The sequence below is a fragment of the Musca autumnalis genome, unplaced genomic scaffold (genome assembly GCF_047663935.1).
Source record: "Musca autumnalis isolate F117 unplaced genomic scaffold, ASM4766393v1 scaffold_3, whole genome shotgun sequence".
NCBI classification, from domain to species: Eukaryota; Metazoa; Arthropoda; class Insecta; order Diptera; family Muscidae; genus Musca; species Musca autumnalis.
The window spans coordinates 228,037,446-228,055,770 of NW_027411866.1; the positions used below are offsets into that span (position 1 = coordinate 228,037,446).

The window sequence follows — 18,325 nt, forward strand, 5'->3', positions numbered from 1 at the left end:
GCCACATGTTGCTTGCTTAAGCTGATGATATAGACATCATGGGACGATCAGTAAAAGAAGTAACTGATACCTTTATAAAGGTCGAAGGAGAATCTGCTAAAGTGGGTCTAGAGGTAAACGGTGAGAAGACAAAGTTAATGGTGTCGACGCGCAATGCGTCCATTGAGCCGAGTGGAAGTTGGTTCCTATAATTTTGAAAAGGCGCGGAATTCCAGAGTGTGAAGCAACAAATAGAGAGAAATGGAGATCTTTTCTTAGTTCGGCCTATGGAACAAATGTTCTGTAATAGGCCAGCTAAGTAAGTAAGTACTTAAGCCAAATTAGAATCAAAACAGATGTTGTTTGTTGTATTTATGACGGTGCCGAAGTAGACGAAGTCTTTAACTATCCCAAAATTATAGATGCAAACGTTCACAGTTGGCCATATTGGTCTTGTCGCCGTTTACTGCCTGGCCCACTTTAGCAAATTCTTCTTCGACCTTCTAAAATTGTCCACTTTAGGAATTATGGGTTTTTATTCCATAGTTTGTTAACAAAATGTTAAACAAAGAAACAATTCTTATTCAATGATCTACTTTTGTTTATTTAGTATGTCTGTTCCGCTTGACAAGATGACGAATTGAAATTCCCATTTAATAAATTGCATTGCACCAGGTTGTGCTTTGTTTTGCGGGCATATTTAAAAGGTAATCCAGTGAAGTAATTAAATTTCATTGAATGTTCCACTATTCATAGCATTTAAGTATAGTTTATGGCTATTGTTAAGTGTCCAAGCAAATGAGCGGTGGTAGCGGTGATGATGGCACATCAAGTGGCAGACAAACTGAGTGATTTGGAATGCCAGACATGTTCATGTTTTGTGACCAAGAAAGACAAGACATGAGACATAACATAACAACAGTAATAAACTACAACTCCTACACCCAGTGGGCTGGGAGTGAGGGGTGGAGGTAGATGGTTGGCCATATCACAAAACGATTCCAATAATAAATTATAAAACATTTAACTGGGACTCCAACAACAAGGCACGTCTTAAGCCGAAATGAAACGCACTAGTTTTAAATTTGTCGTTTTTTCTTCTTAATATATTTGTGTTTTAATTTTTATTTATGTTTATTTGGGATATTTTTGTTTTGTGTCATGCAAAGTTTGCGGTTTTTTATTCTTTACTTTTAGCGCTATAATTTATACAATGTTTTATTTGTTTTATTGTTGATGTATTTTGTTTTTTAAAATAATAAAAAATAAATATTACAACTTAAAAATGAATTTTAATAGTATAGGAGTTTATTTATATGTCATATAATGCATATTTAATTTTTATGTAGTTTGTTTTTAATCTAATAGTTTTTGATTATTTTTTTGGGTTTGAGAAAATTTTGCATCAAAACTTTTTCGAAAAAATATCGTATACATTTTTTATCATTATTTTTGGGCTTCTTTCATTCCATATTTTGATTGGCAAAAATATTACATTAGGGTGTTTTATTTTAATTATATTTAAAAATAACATATATACTAGGCTTAATTATAAAAAAACAAATTTTGTGTAGTTTCAAAATGTCCTAAATAATAATTTTTGGGATTTCATGTATACAAGTAATGCAGAATTGAATTTTAATATTCAATACTAATTTTTTTCAAGGGTGATATTTGATGAATTTAAAAGCAACTAAAATCTACATATGCAAAAAGAAATGCTTTTGACCTCAGTAATGCAAAGTTTTCACTGGTGAAAATGATCAATTCTAAAGCTGAAAACACATCCAACGTTTGAGTAAAGTTTTGTGTTAGGCGTTGAGAAAAAACAACAACAACAACAGGGCGACGCCGACACCAAAGTCCAGCGTTGATCTGTTTGCCGGCATATGTTTCAAATGAATTTGAATTTTTCTGCATCATGCCCAACAGTGTGAAAATGGCCGAAACGACACAAAACTTTACCCAAACGTTGGATGTGTTTTCAGCTTAAATAAAACATCTACTAAATAAATACAAACATAACTAAGCAGCCTAAACTATAGATTAAATTAACCACTTTTTTGTGTGGCAAATTAAAAGTGATTTGTGTTTTAACTATTTTACAATTTAACATTTTAAACAGGTGTTTTACATATCTCTTTGTCTTTATGTTTACGTGGTTGTTGTTGCTGCTGCTGCTGTGGTATACCATGAATTATTATTTTGCAGTCTAAAATCAATTCAATATGTAAGTCCCGTCCGTCTTTTATTTTGGTCTGACATCAGGCAACCACAACATCACAATTTCGTATGTTATTCTCCGGCTTCTGCTTTACAACTCCTCTAAACATCGCGCATTGGTCAGCATAATACGTGTTAAGCGCCAAACTTGTTTGGCGGCATTTTCTAAAGCACCCGGCGATTTACCTTTGAACAAATCCATATTCGGCAAAAAATAGTGTGGACAACGCCGGCACTGTAGACACGAAATCAATTGCAAGAAAATACCATTGATACGATCGGCAATGCAATTCTCCTCCCATTCCATTTCACGTGGATGCTTTTCACATTCATAGAGCAGTAAGGTTTTCAGGTGATACGAGGTAACTGGATTGCCGGGTAAATCCAAGTGGCGATCACGCAGGGTTTTCAAAATGCTTAGACAACGACGCCGGCTGGCACCTAAAAAGAGAAAAAACAATAAACGTTGTAGATTAAAGCAAATGCAAAAATGTTTAAAAACAAAAACAATAATACAAATTTAATACCGGTCTCTCGCTCTCCCCCATTGACTACAATTACTTAAACGAACTAATACTAAATAAATTTGTTTTTGAACTACTCTCTGTACACATTAGTGAACGCCGCCAACCACAATGTTCTCTCAACTGTGTGGGAATTGTGTGTTTTTGTTCTATTTTTAGAACCCTCAAAGTAATGAATTGAATGTGATTTGAAATTGTTTGACTGTTGTCATCGTATGCATGATTTGTTGTGCGGCATCTAACGGACTCCGTGGCGCAACGGTAGCGCGTCTGACTCCAGATCAGAAGGTTGCGTGTTCAAATCACGTCGGGGTCAATTCAGTTTTTTTTTATTTTTGGTAATTATTATTTTTGGTAATTATTTTTATTAATTATTGTTTATTTATTATTTTGGTGCGCAAAGAAAGAAATTAATTAAAATAATGAATTTATTATTAATTCAAAATTTTTTTCTTTAGTGGCATGTACAGTGTCTGTCATTGAAAATGATGTAAAATGAAATAAAAAATATATGTAATTGTTGATAAACGGTGCTCTTGAACCAAATTTAAATGGAAGGTGCTTACACCTGGGAAGTTTTTGCGGATTCTGAAACTACAATGTTCATAGATGAGAAAAATTAAAAAATCGCAGCAGCGCTTTTTAAATAAATCGCGATTCAAGTTGACATTTGTAAGGTTTTTTTTTTCGGTTTTCACGATTTTGCTTGGAAACCGCAAGTCCTATCAAATTGGGACTAAAGTATAAAAATGAAAATTCTCCACAAGATTGTCTTTGATGATATCTTCGTAGTTTTTACAGTCATTGAGATATAGAAGTTCAAATTGGGACAATTGGAATAACTAACTTTAAATGAAAACCGCTTACACCAGGGAAGTTTTTGCGGATTCTGAAACAACAATGTTTATAGATGAAAAAAAAAAACCAAAACAAGAAAAAATCGCTGGATTGATTTTATGCTAGCGAGGGTATATACTCTTTCACACGGACAAAATGTGCCTCATTGAAATAATGGTTTTAGACCCCAATTATGTTTGGACGAAATGTGTTTTAGACAATCTGGAGTTGATTTAGCCATGTCCGTCCGTCTGTCTGGCTGGCAACTCTCGAACGGATTAACCGATTCGGTCTAAAATTTGGCTTTTGTAATATTTTGTCCAAACTTAGTTTAAGTCGGAAGATGGGTTATATCTAGACATCGGATTTTGCATATTTGCATATTTTTTAATAATAGAGATACGAAGATTCTGATTGGACCAAAATTCGTTTCAAAGAAATCTAAATTCAATGGCAGGGTCATATTTCGTATTTATTTTGCATATTTGCATATTTTGCATATGCACAAAATATGCAAAATATGCAAAAAATATGCAAAATATGCAAAAAATATGCAAAATATGCAAAATATGCAAACAGTTTTTGGCCGAAAATCGTCATAAAAGTCGTAAAATTGACAATTAAAGTTGGGAAAAATCATCAAAGTGTCCTAAATTAAAATTGTTGGCCGTTTAACGTCGCTTTTTTAGCAGATTATTATGCTATTGAGACCCATTACCACAGTGTGGATATAAAAATATATATGTTATATGTATATTGTAATACCATTTTTTTTTATTATTAACCTATTAAAAAATATAAAATTTGTTAAATTGTCAAATATTTTATTTAAAATTCAATATTTTCTTTGTCTTAATTTGTTTCATTAGTCTGGTTTTAACTCAAATTGAAAACATCTATGTCGGATTTTTTTATGCGGCACTCCCCTAAAATGTTTAGTTTGGTTAGATTTTAAAATTGTTAAAGTTTGAGGACAATTGGAATATGTTAACACATGCCTCTGGGTCCTCGTAGTTATCAAAATCTCGACTTTTTGGCTATTTGACTTCAGCTACCCATATCTATGGAACGGTTAAAACTATTTACCCGTGTTATGCATTAAATTAAATGCCATACTATTCTTAATATTTCTTGCCGAACAACAAAATACGTAAGTAATACTGAATTCAAGATAATAAAGCTAATGTCCCGAAAACGCCTTAGGGTGAAAATGGAGTCTATTGTGAAGAAACCCTTTTTACAGTGTTTAATTTAACTTGCTTTTGTGTCTGTTTAGGTCAAATCTAGTAACTTATTTTCCACACAGTTGTAGTTGACCAATCGAACTAAAACTTTGCACACTTTTCAGACTTGGATGACAATACATGAATATGAAACCAAAACCAATATCGGTCCATTTTTTTCTTAGAGCCCCCATATAGCGGTACCACCCGATTTAAAGTATTTTAAGGATTCTGGTAAATTTTTTAGGCCGAATTGGCTATAACTTGGCATTTGGGGTTCCCAATGGTACAGAAACTTCCTCACTAAAAATGTTGGACTCAGGTCAAGGTTTTGGGATAGCCCCTATATAACGGTACAACACGATTTCAGGTATTTTAAAGTCTTTTTCTACATTTTCGGCCTAAATTGGCTATAATTTTGTTATGAGGTTCCCAGTGGTCAAAAAAATTAAATGCTGAAAAGTTAAAAATAAAAAATAGTTAAAAAATAAGTTACAGTGTTTTATTTACAAATGCACTTAAAACCAGAAAATATTTTTTAATGATTAAATCTCTCAAATAAAGCGCTTGCATTTAAATTAAAAATTGTGGCAATATTAAACGGCCACCAGCGTTTTATTTGAGAGAATCCATCATTAAAAATTATGTTCTAGTTTTAAGTGCTTTTGTAAATAAAACATTGTAACTTAATTTTTAAATTATTTTTATTTCTTCCCATATTATCAATTTTTGGGAATGAAAACAAATGTCTTTTACATTTTGTTCATATTTAAATTTATTTATTTATCTGGGTAAAGATGACTACTTGGTGATGAACTCGACTCCTTGCTCTGCTATGTCGTTCACAACTTTCAAGTTGTTTAACATCCTTTACCCTTCCTGGTAATTGATGTTCTGCGGTCAAGTTACAGGATCTTTTTCAATAAATTCGAAGTTAATGCTTAATCTCTTGAACAACAAATAAGTATACCCTGTAATTACGCCTGGTAGACTTTTTCTGCAAATTTCGGCAGTTGTTCTTTTGTTATAACCCGGTTACACTTAGCCGGATTAACCGAGTGGGTATGGATTTCAAATGTCAATTCCATAGCGCAAACGTCAAATCCTCTCGAAGTGGGTTAACCCGGCAAAAAAACTCTAGTGTAACCGTACTATTAGTTTGGTTTTTTTCATCTTCTTCTGCTTGCTTTGTTAAGATTTTTGTCGCATTTGGCTCTTTACGGTGGTTTGAACTATCAGATCAGGCCAACAAGTTCAGGACTAAGATACCACAGATGATATATCATTTTGTTATTTCCTTTATCTGATATTTGTTTCATATTTCAATAAATCTTCAATGCGGTTTAGGTCTTTTTTCGACCTAAAAAATATTTCTGAATTTTGCTTTCACTATTTGTTGTATTAAACTCAATCTATTGTCTCTAATCCTTTTCAACCTATTGATTATGTTTACCCAATCCATCCAATATTATATATACATAAACATTATCTTGTTCATTATAGGTTTTGTAAAATCAATAACCCACACTCTCATTTATAACACTCAGTTGTTGTCCTTTGATACAAAATAAATAAACAAAATAACAAACATTCTGGGCGCGTTAAACCGGGCTCGAAAGATGAAAACACAAAGTGCTTCTACGACCTCTTGCTCTTGTGAAGTCAGCTGGGAAGTAGTTTTAAAACATTCTCGCCTACATCGAACTTGGATTTGTCAATCGCAGACTATTCTTATAGAAATCGCGTGAATATGTTTGTTTGATGTCCGGAATATGTTTGTTTGATGTCCTCTCAACAATACTTCTTATAAATCTGTACGCAGGTACAGAAACTCTCGACTTAACATTTGCCCAAGCAGGTAAGACCACATTATTCTAGGCATTCGTACACTGCTAAGTCTTGTTTCTCCCCTGAGCTACTGTCAGTTTCAGGAACGCCCAGGAGTTGTTCTTTACCCCATACCAGATGATACCAGAACAGCAACTGTTTTGGGAATACCTGGTAATAGTTTTCCATGCCAGTGCACGCAAATGGCCTTGTTTTGGGGTATCTTCCTTGAAGTTGTTGCAAGTATTTTCGCTGTTTATTCTCCGGAATAAACGGATAAAGCTTCTATAGATCACATATTTTTTGGGGGTCCTCTCCGAGAGCTTCTGCTGTAGAAAAAATGATACGACTAACGTTCCTATAAGACGCTTTACAGGGATCCAGCAGCAATGACAATTTCATGGTTAGAAGTTTTTGTTGAAGCTGCGCCTGATTATTTTCGGGACAGATGGTTCTTCAGATTCTACGAAGCGTTTAGCATCAAAAGAAGACCTAGACCTCATTGAAAATCTATTGAAATACAAAAACATAGAGTGTAAAAGGAAATAAAAAATGATAAATCACCTGTGGTATCTTAGTCCACCGTAAAGAGTCAAATGGCGACAAAAATCTTAACAAAGCGAAGATGGAAACTTCTCCGGAAATATTCGACCCAAACTTACAAAAGAACAACTGTTCGAAATTCATAAAAAAGTCACATTAACTCCGAGTCGAGCTCACCCCAGATTACAACCAATTAATTAAAAAGGACGAATAACTAAAACAATGCGTTCTCCAAGTAGTCGGCTATACCCAGATAGTCACGTTAATCGGGGCACTGGTTTTCTATCTCGAATTCAGTAATACTTAACCATTTTGTTTTTGAATATAAAATAAACAGAATGGCCTTTAATGCATAATACTGGCAAATAGCTTTAACCGTTCCACAGATATAGGTCGCCGAGAGAGACGAGATTTTCATAACTTCGAGGCTCCAGTAGCACGCGTTAACTTATTCCAATGGTGCTCAATTGGCAATATTAATCTTAAATCTATCTAAAATCTAATCTAAGTAAACAGTATAGGCGGCACCCCCGCCTAAAAAAATCCGACATCGATTTCTTCCCTTTGCGTTAAAACCAGCCTAAAGCTACAAATTAAGACAAAGAAAATATTAAATTTACATAAAATGATTGATATTTTATCAAATTTTATATTTTTGCATAGTTTAACAATAAAAATTGTATTACAATACCATATACCCTACACCACACCGTCGTAAGAGGTATCAATAACACAATAATCTGCTATAAAATCGACGTTAAATGGCCAACAGTCTTAATTTAGGACACTTTAAAGTGTTTTTTGATGATTTTTCCAACTTTAATTGTAAATTTTACGACTTTTATGACGATTTTCGCCCAAAAACTGTTTGCATATTTTGCATATTTTTTGCATATTCTGCATATTTTTTGCATATTTTGCATATTTTTTGCATATTTTGCATATTTTTTGCATATTTTGCATATTTTTTGCATATTTTGCATATTTTTTGGCATATTTTTTGCATATTTTTTGCATATATTTTGCATATTTTTTGCATATTTTTTGCATGTTTTTGATATGACCCCAAATATCGAAAAATTGACCCTCAAAACGCCTAGATCCAAAATTTGAGTCCAATCGGATGAGAAATAAAAAACATGCAAAAATCCGATGTCTAGTTATATCGGTCCACTCCTTTCGGTACCTCCACCCCAAAAGTTCGGAAAATTTGTGCGCACGATAACTCTTAAAGGAATTAACCGATTTGGTCCATACTTTACACATCGTGAAATTTCTACCAGACTTAGATGATGTTCCAATATGGACTCAATTGGTCCATTCCTGCGGGTACATCCCGCTATAGTGTGATAAAAAAAGACCTATCTATCGATATCCCCGCAATTTTTTGAGGTTTAATCCTATCCATACTTTTTTCGGTTCATACGCCCAAAATGTTTTTTTTTTTTTTTTTTTTTTTTGAGAAAAAAGTATTTCACCATTTTCACGATGTTCCGGGAATACTTCTAACAGAATAAATGGAGTTGGTATACTCTCATCACCAACCAACTAACAAAGCTCTCCCTGGATATAAAGCCATATCCGAGCGTATCATCATGACAAGGCTTAACTCAAAGTTCCACAACATATTTAACGTGCAGTGATATGCCCCAACGGAACCCGATAATGAAGATTCTAAAGATTTATTTCACTCTCAGCTTAACTCAGTTATAAGCTCTCTACCAAAGGGAGGCATAAGAAACGATAACGGCGATAGACTTGCTGAATTCTGAAATAGTCTATTTATGGGCGCCTCAAAGTTCGTACATAAATATATCCATAAATACACATGTGAATTATCAGATGGCCAAACGCGAAATGCAATCGATCGTATTCTCATTAGTTAACTTTTGCTCGGCTCGCTCATGGATTTGAAAACAAGACGTGGAGCAGATATCGATAGTGATCATGTTGAAGTAGGAATTAATATATTTCAGTTAAGTTTGCATTGTTTGGAAATGCTCGCTTTTCGCTTTACTTTCATTGTGTTTGATTTTTTTTTGTAACAACATTGATATGCCATCTAGGAGTTTTCTAACGAGTGTTGTTTTTGAGCCTACGCGATCTTTCGGTATTATTATTAACACTTTGTTTTCGATCGCCACTCGTAACACAGGTAATCTGTTCTTCTATTTTCCCTTTATAATTATTTATTTATTTACTCAATAAAGCTTCTGCTTTTTATTATTTGAAAATTAAAACGTTCGTGTTTTTATTTCTCTCTTTTTCGAAACGCAATTTCGGCGCCTTTACAGATCACATTCTGCTAATTTGTACACAACGTTTAATACCGGCCGTTTTAAAAAATTAAACCTCTTGCAACTGTGTAAAAATTAAAACTCTTCCGCAGAAACTGCACACAGATATAAGGAAGATCTAACAGAAAACCTCCAGGGAAACAACATGAACACATGGGACAATATAGCAACAACGTGCAAGAAGCAGCAACCTCCGTCATTGGAATTGCGAAGCAAACCCAAAAGCCATGGATCACTAACGAGACTCTCGATGCAATAAAACACCGCAAGCGATTACGCAATATTCTCCTAAGAGCCAAAACAAATGACGCCAAAGTACTAGGCAAAGATAACTATTGTGTAGCTGCAAATATTGTTAATCGTTTAGCCCGTAGAGACAAACATATATCTTTCAACAATCTGGTTGAACAAGCTTCTAATATTTGAAATATTCGTGGTGTAAAAAACCTTTACGGAAATGTGTGGTAACAATATTAGGCCTATAGCAATAATCAAGGAAGAAAGCAGCCCCGAGGAGCAAAAAGACCACTGGCGTCACCTCTTTAGCATAGAGGAACCAGCAGCCAATGTGACCCAGCCATGTATCTCCTTCTGCGCCGCAACTCAAGAAAGGCCGTAAATACAGATCTACCTACTTATGAAGAAGTAACAACAACAACACTGAAGTCACCTAAAAATGGCAGGACAGCAGGTCCGCGCAACATACCCTCGGAGCTACTTCGGTATGGGACAGAACCCATCGCTCAATCTATTACTCCAATTATTAACGACATGTGGGAGTCAAATGTCTTGCTCAATGAATGGAAGAAGGGTACCATGGTTACAATCCAAAAGAGGTGATCTCACCCAGTGCAACAATTGACGAGAAATAACATTTTTAAATGCAATCAGCAAAGTAATGGCTCAACTTCAGCTACACCGTACATCTTATGTGCTCGATTCGATTTTACCGAAGGCATTCCTCTTAAAATTGTAACCCTAAAAAGGCAACTGTATAGAAATGCCGAAATATCTGTCCGTTTCAACGGCAAAGAAAGCATACCCTTCTCAACGTGCAGGGTTCGATCACGTCAATGCTAAAATGGAATTGCTAACGCGAAACGTCTGCAAAATCTGTCTAAAAATAAATGCTTAAAATACTAAGCTTATGAGAATATGCTCAACATGTCAATCGGCACTCACAATAAATGGACAACCCATTGATTACTTAAAACACTTTTGTTACTTGGATAGAAATATTATCAAATACGATGGAGCAGATATCAGCGACCGCATTAACAAGGCAATAAATGTTTTCCGTTAGGTCAACAAAGTTTGGAGATGTAGTGCCATTTCTCTCAACAAAATTCAGAAAATTTAACTGTAGCATCAAATCTATTCTGCTGTGCGAATTGGAGTTTCACACAAGCGACGACTCGGAAACTTCAAGTACATATTTATAAACCGCTGCTTAGGCAAATTCGGAGAATCTTCTGCCCTAACAAAATATACAATTCTGAACTAGTGCTCCGAAATAATTGTAGCCCTGTCCATATACAAATCCGCAGGGGGAAATGGGTCTTGTAACGCCACGACTTGCGCAGACCACACAATGACATTGTTCTAGGCTGGTGTCCCCAAGGACAACGCCAAGGAGGACTTTCAAGAAACATCGAAAAAGAGAACTTGTATTGCCCTAAGGATGCATGAACAGAATCTCTGGCGCGATTGTGCCTATTGGCATGGAAGTATTCTGAATAAATCAGGTATCAATGTGAACCAACGTGGAAAACTAAGCTATTATATATCATCAGTCCTGAGATTTGACTATATAGATGTCGTTATCCCTAGTAGAGATGACTGGAATCGCAGTAAACGGTCTGGCATTTTATACAGACGGTTCCAAGATGGAAGAAGGTTATGAGGCTGGCGTCTGCTGTGAAAGGTTAGGTCTTGAGTACACTTACATGTTAGATAACAACTGTAGTGTTTTTCAGGTTGAAATCTTCGCGATTTTGAAGGCAGCGGAATTGTTATAAAGTCTGGATGCAGGGATCTTTGAACCGGTGACTATCTTTGTGGATAGTCAAGCGGCTCTTAAAACCATCAAATCCTGTATCAAGTCAGATGTCAGCCTTGAGAACACTAACTAACAGCTATCGACTATGCTGGGTACCAGGACACTGCGACTTTATGGGTAATGAAAAAGCAGACGAGTTAACTAGACGAGGATCGCAGTCTACAGATCTAGCAATCGCTGACTCCATCATAGCACCCATTTGTTACTTTTTCCAAAGTATTAAGACGCTCTCCGACGAAAGAGCCAGGGATTTATGGCATTGTGTCAAGATCTGGTCAACTCTGTCTGTCAAAAGAACGAATTCTCTGTTGAACCTGAATAAAGCTGAAGTTAGAGTAATGACGGGAGTTTTCACTGGACAGTGCTATATCAGGGCCTTTACCATAAATGGGACGATGACGTTAATGACTATTACAGGCTCTGTGAGGATGAGAAGGAAATGGAGACGATCGAACACAGGAACCGCATTTCCAATTTTCTTCCAACCATCACCACCCAAACTTTTTCTCCCTTAAAACTACCAATACGGGTCATTTCCTGGTTAAGCTTGGACCAATGACACCTCTAGAACTTTGAGATATAATCGAAATTTCGTGGCGCAATTATATGTCACGATCTTGAAGATTGACCGCTATTACTAGACTTATACCGAGAGTGACTTGTCTCTGTCCGTTTATACCTTCGGAAGCGATTTCCAGGCTACTTCTAGCAGACTTCGCATGCCACGGTTACCGTAACTCATCGAAATAAGCATTTGCGACCCATGTGTATTCATATTTTTGATCAGGTCAAAATGTGGTCAGTTTGATCACGTATGGTGTAATTTTTGCTTTGGTTGCACCCTCGGATTTTAGGTATTTTGTGGATTTTAGTTACATTTTTTGAACGAACTACCTGTAGTTTGACATTTGAAGTTAACAGTGGTCACAAAACTTCTCCAACAAAAATGGTCAACATAGGTGGATATTTTATTATCATGCAGAATATTTGGCCAACGATATATTAAGAAGGAGAGAGCTCGTATTTATGTAATTAAAGCATTTTTATTATGTAAGACATACAGATATAAATAAAGCGGCCTAATCAGCCAAAAATGTTTGAAGATGAGGAATTAAAAGAATTACTCTAAGAAGATTGTTATCAATACGAGTTATTTCCAAACTTTAAAAGCATTAGGATTTTTTGAAAAGCAGGGGATTGAGTCCAATGTGGCTTGAAGCTAAGGAATTTGGGTCGAATGCCATATTGGAGCTGTACGTTGAAACACGTCTTTGTGTGTCACAAATGCTTCTTTAAAGCCACAAAAAAGAATAATTTTGCATAGTATGGCCACTGGCATTCAAAACTGGATACGTTAGGATAATTCCAAACGCAAACAACCAGCCAAATCAACGCCGAAGTTGAATATCCATCGATCAAGGTAATGTTCTGCCTTTGATGGGATCACGGCACAGTCGATCTGTACCTAACACAAGTGCTTCATTTGATGAAAGCAATCAATGAAAAGCGACCAGACATTAGAACATAATATTTCATCATGACATATATCAACCAAACAACAATATTTCATTTTGCCTATAATGGTAATTTTACATATCAAAACTACTTAAAAAAAACAATCCAATTAGACCATATTATAATTTTTAAATAATGAAACCCCTTATTACTGTCACCAACGGTGTTAATAAATCTGTTATAATTTGATATAATTGCCGTTGCCTTATTAAGTTTTTGCTTACTCCATATTAATCAGAAATAATTTAATACCTTGCCTCTGACAGACCAATAAATAATAAAATTAATTTCGAGAGTAGGAAATCCCGAAACAAATTTGTTATTGTTCCAAAGCAATACTGTAGCGTCACATGACAGTTAAACAATAACTGTATAACAAGTGGATTTTCGTTAATTCTTCCAAACCTTTTTTAATCCACCTAAAAACCCTGTGACCACTGTGCCATATCTCGGCTGGTCTCGTGATATTACGCACAAATCAAGTTAGTGAGTGCATAGTTCGCCGCCATGTTTAGTCACACGACTTTCGCAGGTATGATTAAAAAAACACTCTAGAATGTTATAACATTTCCTAAGAAAAATATATTTTTAATTTATCAGCTATTATTTGTTATAAAACAAATTGAAATGGCACATAAATGGAAATTTATCTGTTATTGAATGACAGACAGACAGATAGACACAATTATAAATGGGTGTGGACGTAGAATATGTTCATTCATTGATCTCAAGCAGGTGCTTAATTATCTAAGCGCTAATCACAGTGTGGGTCATTGTGTTTCGTGGAATTTTCACGCTTAGTAGACCACACTAGTAGACTCACTGATAAGTCGAACAAAAAAAGAAATTAAAAATAAAAATATGTTTTATTTTTGGCAATCTAATCGGAGATACATATGTAGGTACACCGTTGAAGTTTTTGTTGAAAGTATTATTTTAAAGCAAAATACTCTACTGTATTTGCAAACTTATTCTTTTGAAATTACGGGAAATAAGTTTCCTAGTGTTCTTGAAATATATAATTTTAATGTCCGAGGAGAATTGGGTTCATTCATGATCCGGTCTTTTTTAAGATATCCACGAAGACTGCAAAATCATGGTTGTTGTTGTTGTAACAGTGTTTGTTATTATGTTTGTATGTTCGTTCTTTTGTTCACTCTGGCTCTGGGTCTATCTCCAGTTCCAGGAAAGTGGCTGCTTCGATGGGATGTAACCACAGAGTAGGGTTGGCTGGGCAGTTGAAAATTTGTTATGTGTCGTGCCGGCCCATGCCACATACTGGGCAGATGTCTTGCACGGCGCGGTCGAATTCCGCCCAATAAGAATTAAGGCGACTGCAATATCCCGAGTGTAGTTGAGCCAAAACTACTCTAGTTTGTCGTGGCAGCTGACGCTCCTCAGCTGCAATAGATGGGGGATGTATTTCGAGGACTTTATTCACACTATAACTGCTTAAGGCCTTGGCAACTGAATCCGTGTGAATACTATTTAAACCTGCTTGATACGCTTGTTGATCTAGGGGTTCTCTCCTGTATCGTTGGACCTCTCCCTCTAGAACATGGATATCCTTCCGGATCTGCCTGTATGTGCCGGGCCTACCCACAAGATGGTGATTGGGATGGCTCACACGGTAACATCCAAGCAGGTACTGCAACGAAAGCATCTCATTGTTTTGCTTTACTGGAAGAATCTTTGCCTCCTCATGTAGATGGTCCACTGAAGATTTCTCAGGGCGGCATTCTGGCAAGTTTGAATCTTTTTCCAATTCGTATCACATAATCTCGGGGACCAGACTGGCGCCGCATAGCTTACCACAGACCGACCTATCGCGTTATATGTGGTCAACAAGGTTTCTTTATCTGCACCCCAAGTGCTGCCGGCTAGGGACTTGAGGACCTTGTTCCTACTTTTCAGTTTGTCGCAGATAGCTGTGGCGTGCGCGCACGACGTGAAAGTAGTGTCGAATGTGACCCCTAAAATTTTGGGACAGTTTGTGGTCGAAATTCTGCCACCGTCGACCACGACATTCAATTCTCTTCCATATTGCGCTGTCCATGTGGTGAACAGAGTGGCTGTTGATTTTGTGGCGGAAATCTGCATATTCCTCGAATGGAAAAAGGTGTTAAGATCGGTTAAATAGTTGTTCAGTCTCTCACAAATGTCATCAGGATAGGTACCCGACGCCAGGATCGTGCAATCATCTGCATACGTTACGATCTCGATGCCGTCTGGAGGGGGCGGAATACAGGAGAGGCAGAGGTTAAACAGTTCCGAAGATATCACCCCACCTTGGGGAACTCCCTGTTTCAATCTACGGGGTTAGGACTCCTTGTTCCTGAATTCCACGTACGACTGGCGTCCACACATATAATTGACTATCCAACGTTTCAAGCTTGGCCGGAGGGTTGTCTGCTCAATGTCCTCAAACAGCGTGGAGTGCCTGGCTGTATCAAAGGCTTTTGTCGTGCTGTGCTGCTTACGGAATCCATGCTGATGATCGTCAACTTGATAGCTATTTCTGATACTGGGGAGGACTAAGGCCTCAAGGGTCTCTGCTACGGGCGACAAAAGCGAAATCGGCCTGTACAATTCACTTTTGCTGGCATCCTTGCCGGGCTTCCGTAGTGGGACCACCCTGCCCATTTTCCAGACTTCAGGAACAATGAGGGTGGATAGCGACCAGTTGAGAACTTTAGTGAGATACTCCACTCCCGGCTCATCCAGCTACTTCGGCATTACCATGGAGATTCCATCAGGGCCCAACGCTTTGGATGATTTAGCGTTCCTGATGGCATTGGCAACATCATCCATTGTAAACTGTGGTGGTTCCTCCTCGGCAGGAAGAGATCTGTCTCTTCGCCCTGTCACTCTCGGGGTGCTCGACAAACTGTCGATTGAAATAACTTGCGCACCTCTTCGGGTCAGCCAACGTAACGACGCCAAACGTGACTGAGGTCCTATCTTCCCTTCTTCCAGGGTTCGAGAGTGACATAACCGTTGCCCACAATTCACTTGTACCGGCCCTAATGTTGCAACTCTTCAAATGATTTAACCACTTGTTCCGCTTGTGCTCGCCGACCAGCCTGTTAACTTCCAGTGTCAGCTCCCTGACTTTGGGGTCATTGGGGTTGGTTTGGCGAAGCTCATCACGCTCATTTGCTAATCCCGTCGCCTCTGCTGGGAAGTTTGTTCTTACTTCGGGTATTCGACCAGCAGGGATATGGCGAGCGGCTGCAGCAGTGATGATGTCTCGGAACGTCCTTTCCGCTAACCGAACATCAGAAGGATTGGGTAGTTCTCTGAAGCGGTGATTGGTGAACTCTCTGAAACCCTGCCAATCAGCTTTCTTATGATTGACGAAAGTGCGGCGTTCAGAGGTAATGAAATCGGGTGGTCTGCTAATGGAGACAATTATGGGGAGATGGTCTGATCCAAGGGAAATGACGGGTTGCCAGGTAACGTCATTTGGTGTGACACTCTCCTCTAATTCTGGTAGGGGCGTCCTCATTCACCGTGCAAAACGTAGTGCTGTCAATCTGCTCAGCCAGCGCTGTACCTCTCTGGTCGTTTCAGAGGGCCGAATGCCACATCTCATGATGCGCATTAAAGTCCCCCAGGACCAGACGATTATGACCTTCCAAAAGCGGGCTAATGTTAGGCACGTAATCTGAGATACAGCTATTTCTCGGCGGGATGTATACGTTCAGCAACTCTATCTCGGCAGTTCCACACCTGACTGCTACCCCCATGCATTCCATGTACGGGTCATTAGAGACAGGCTCAAGCGAGATAGGTCTGTATTGGACAGACTGGTGCAATAGGAAAGCTAATCCCCCACCTCCACTCCTGGTGCGATCTTTCCTTAGCACATTGTAACCATCACAATGTTGTAAGCTACAGTTGTTGTTGAGCTTGGTTTTTTTGCATCGACGTGACCACCATGACATTTCCCCGACTCATAAAATCTACTATTCGCTTAATCTTTCCTCGGAACAACGTGTGCGACTGCTGTTGGGGGAACTGTGGGGGATTCGCGTAAAATGACGCCGTCGCATCTAAAAATCCTCCTCGAAGTTACCCACCTTCGTTTTCCTCGTAAATAGACATATTTCCGTTTTTTAACATTCAGACCTCTCGATCTGGCCGAGTTGTATGCAATTTTGAGAGCCGTTTCTACTCTTCTGCAAAGTATATTCGGATTCTTTCCCCTTAGAAGTATTACAACGTCGTCTGCGTAGCAGACTGGGTCAAATCCTTCTTCGGTTAAGGTCCTTAAGAGACTGTTTATGGTAGCAACCCACAAAAGAGGTGATAGTATCCCTCCCTGTGGCGTTCCTTGTCCGACTTTGTCTCTTATTTTGACGTCATATAGCCCGCAGCTTATCCATCTGTTCCTTAGCATATGGTTCATCCAGTTCCTTAAGGCCCTGTCCACCTGAAACCCGTGTAAAGAGTGGATCAACGTTTCGGTGCTAACGCTGTTAAAAGCGGCTTTGATATCAATGCATACAGCAAGTGTATGCATCTTCATTTCAAAGGTTATCTCTATATGGTGTACTACCTCGTGCAACGCGGTTTCCACTGATCGGCCTTTAACGTATGTGTGTTGTTTGAATTTGAGCATATCGTTAGGGATTTTACTCTTTATCATGGTGTCGACCGTCCGTTCCATTGTCTTGAGTAAGAATGAAGTTAAACTTATCGGGCGATAAGATTTTGGTATTGCGTAGCTTGCCTTGTCAGGTTTTGGGATAAAGACTACCTCTAGCGGGGTGTATGCAAATTTTAGACAAGCGTTGAAGATCCTGACCAGTTTGGACGCAATAAGGTCCGCTTCCCGCTGTAATAGGGCCGGAAGATCTGGTCTGGTCCCGCTGCTTTGTATGGTGAAAAGCTCGTGATGGCTTATTTGACCATCGAGTTCTCAATTTTTGGTGCATCTCCTGATGAGTAACCCGACTCAATCGATGCCTCGGTGCTGGCCGTGGTATTCGACGAAAAGTGCGTTTTCATCAGAAGGCCTAGAGTTTCTTCTGTTGTTTCCGTCCTTTTCCCATTTCCATCGACCATTCGCTCGGTCTGTGTATGGGTGGGTTTGGACATAAAGTTCTTAATTTTCGATACGTCGTTAACGCTATCCACCTGTTCGCAGAATAGCTTCCAGGAGTTACGTTTGGCGTTCCATGTAATTTTGTTGTATTCCTTCAATTTTGCCTGGTAGTTGTCCCAGAATGCAGCTGCTTTCTTACGTTTTGCCCTATTATAAAATCTGCGGACCTCCTTGCCTTTATTCCGAAT

General features: G+C 38.0%; 1 protein-coding gene and 1 non-coding gene across 3 annotated transcripts in view; one reads left to right on the plus strand and one right to left on the minus strand.

The window, feature by feature from the left end:
• Window positions 1–1,347: 1,347 nt before the first annotated feature.
• Window positions 1,348–18,325, minus strand: part of mab-21 (nucleotidyltransferase mab-21) — a 31,717-nt gene continuing 14,739 nt past the window's right edge. The window contains exons 2-3 of one of the 2 annotated variants that reach the window (XR_012411330.1): window positions 1,969–2,643; window positions 1,348–1,748 (exon numbers count right to left, since the gene is read on the minus strand). Coding sequence is in view for 1 of the 2 variants with exons in the window: in XM_073973266.1 (XP_073829367.1) it covers window positions 2,294–2,643 (350 nt within the window). In the remaining variant the exon portion in view is untranslated. Of the gene's footprint in view, window positions 2,644–18,325 lie in introns of both variants that reach the window. The other variant, XM_073973266.1, reaches the window with a different exon arrangement.
• Window positions 2,971–3,042, plus strand: TRNAW-CCA (transfer RNA tryptophan (anticodon CCA)). Its single transcript has one exon. It is a non-coding gene; the product is annotated as a tRNA-Trp (tRNA).